Here is a 1833-nt window from a genome sequence, read left to right as displayed (position 1 = left end):
TTATGTTATCCATATTTATGTTATCCAACATAAATAACACATAAATATGTGTTATGTCTATTACACATATTTATGTTATTTTAACAACAAAATTCTCTTTAGGGAATACAAAAAACATCAATCAATACTACTTTTAGATAATTATAGGTGTCACCTGTCAAATTTAATGACAAAGGAGGCAGAGATTGAACACAGACTTTGTGATTATTTCTGAGGGTATGGCCTCACTCTTGCAAGTGTTAAATACATTATCAAAAGCCCCTTAAAGACCACCATTAAAAGCAATAACTAAAAGTGTTTAAATTGTAAGATCAGAATCCGGTTGTTGGCGGGTCTCTAGGCCTCTGCGGAGGCAAATCCAGCGGGAATCGGAGCCATCAGAACCGCCACCATGACTGTGGGCAAGAGCAGCAAGATGCTGCAGCACATCGACTACAGGATGAGATGCATCCTGCAAGATGGCTGGATCTTCATTGGCACCTTCAAGGCTTTCGACAAGCATATGAATTTGATCCTCTGTGATTGTGATGAGTTCAGAAAGATCAAGCCAAAGAACTCCAAACAAGCAGAAAGGGAAGAGAAGCGAGTCCTTGGTCTGGTGCTGCTTCGAGGGGAGAACCTGGTCTCGATGATAGCAGAAGGACCCCCTCCCAAAGATACTGGCATTGCTCGAGGGCCACTTGCTGGAGCTGCTGGGGGCCCAGGAATTGGCAGGGCTGCTGGCAGAGGAATCCCAGCTGGTGTTCCTATGCCCCAGGCTCCTGCAGGTCTTGCTGGACCAGTCCGTGGGGTTGGTGGGCCATCCCAACAGGTGATGACCCCTCAAGGAAGAGGCACTGTTGCAGCAGCTACTGCTGCTGCCACTGCCAGTATTGCAGGAGCTCCAACCCAGTACCCACCAGGCCATGGGGGTCCTCCACCACCTATGGGCCGAGGGGCACCCCCTCCAGGCATGATGGGCCCACCTCCTGGTATGAGGCCTCCTATGGGTCCCCCAATGGGGATTCCCCCTGGACGAGGGACCCCGATGGGCATGCCCCCTCCAGGAATGCGGCCCCCTCCCCCAGGGATGCGCGGCCTTCTTTGACCCTTGGCCACAGAGTTATGGAAGTAGCTCCACAGAGGCGTGGGCCCGATTCCCCAGGGCCACGTTACCACAGACCTGTTTGTTTGTTATGCTGTTGCTCCCGGAGTCTCACCGGATTTTGTCTGGTTTCCCTTACAGGGTCCCCTCCCCCGGGAATGCGCCCACCAAGGCCCTAGACTCATCTTGGTCCTCCTCAGCTCCTTGCCTGTTTCCTGTAAGGCTGTACATAGTCCTTTTATTTTCCTTGTGGCCTATGAGACTGGTTTATAATAAACTCTCAAGAGAATATTGTAAATGCACCTGATGTATCCATTTGTAAGCATCCTTTGATATATTGGGTGCTTAATAATTAGAGTCAAAAGGGTTGCCTTGGAAAAATTAGCCCTAATCTTAGTTGCTTCCCTGTAAAATACTTTACTACACCATTGCATCTGATATATAATAGTCCCATAATAAGAGATTTGCAAAATTGGACCATATGAAACATTTTGTCTCATCAAAACTCAAAAAACTTCAGCTTGTTGAAATAAATATTCATATGCTGTTAAAAATAAATAAATAAATTGTAAGATCAAAAGTAAACACATAAATAAATAAATAAATAAATAAAAGCCAACTCAATTTTAATATTATAAGAATTGGCAACCAAGGATTGTGACTGAATATTCAGTAGCTGCATCTTATACTGATTCAAAAACTTCTGTATTTTGAGCAATTTAAACATAGTGATCTTGAACTTAGAAAAA

At 45.0% G+C, this 1833-nt stretch overlaps 1 protein-coding gene across 1 annotated transcript; it reads left to right on the top strand.

The window, feature by feature from the left end:
- Positions 1–320: 320 nt before the first annotated feature.
- LOC124077588 (small nuclear ribonucleoprotein-associated protein B-like) lies at positions 321–1386 on the top strand. Its single transcript, XM_046422039.2, has one exon. It carries the CDS (start codon positions 392–394, stop codon positions 1085–1087), a length of 696 nt encoding a protein of 231 aa, XP_046277995.1. The 5' UTR covers positions 321–391; the 3' UTR covers positions 1088–1386.
- The last annotated feature ends 447 nt before the right edge of the window (positions 1387–1833 follow it).

The sequence above is a fragment of the Marmota monax genome, unplaced genomic scaffold (assembly GCF_021218885.2).
Source record: "Marmota monax isolate L192 unplaced genomic scaffold, Marmota_monax_Labrador192_F-V1.1 WCK01_AAM20220418_F8-fsc00396, whole genome shotgun sequence".
NCBI lineage: Eukaryota > Metazoa > Chordata > Mammalia > Rodentia > Sciuridae > Marmota > Marmota monax.
The sequence above is the reverse complement of the archived record's forward strand: the minus strand, read 5'-3'. Positions and strand labels throughout refer to the sequence as shown.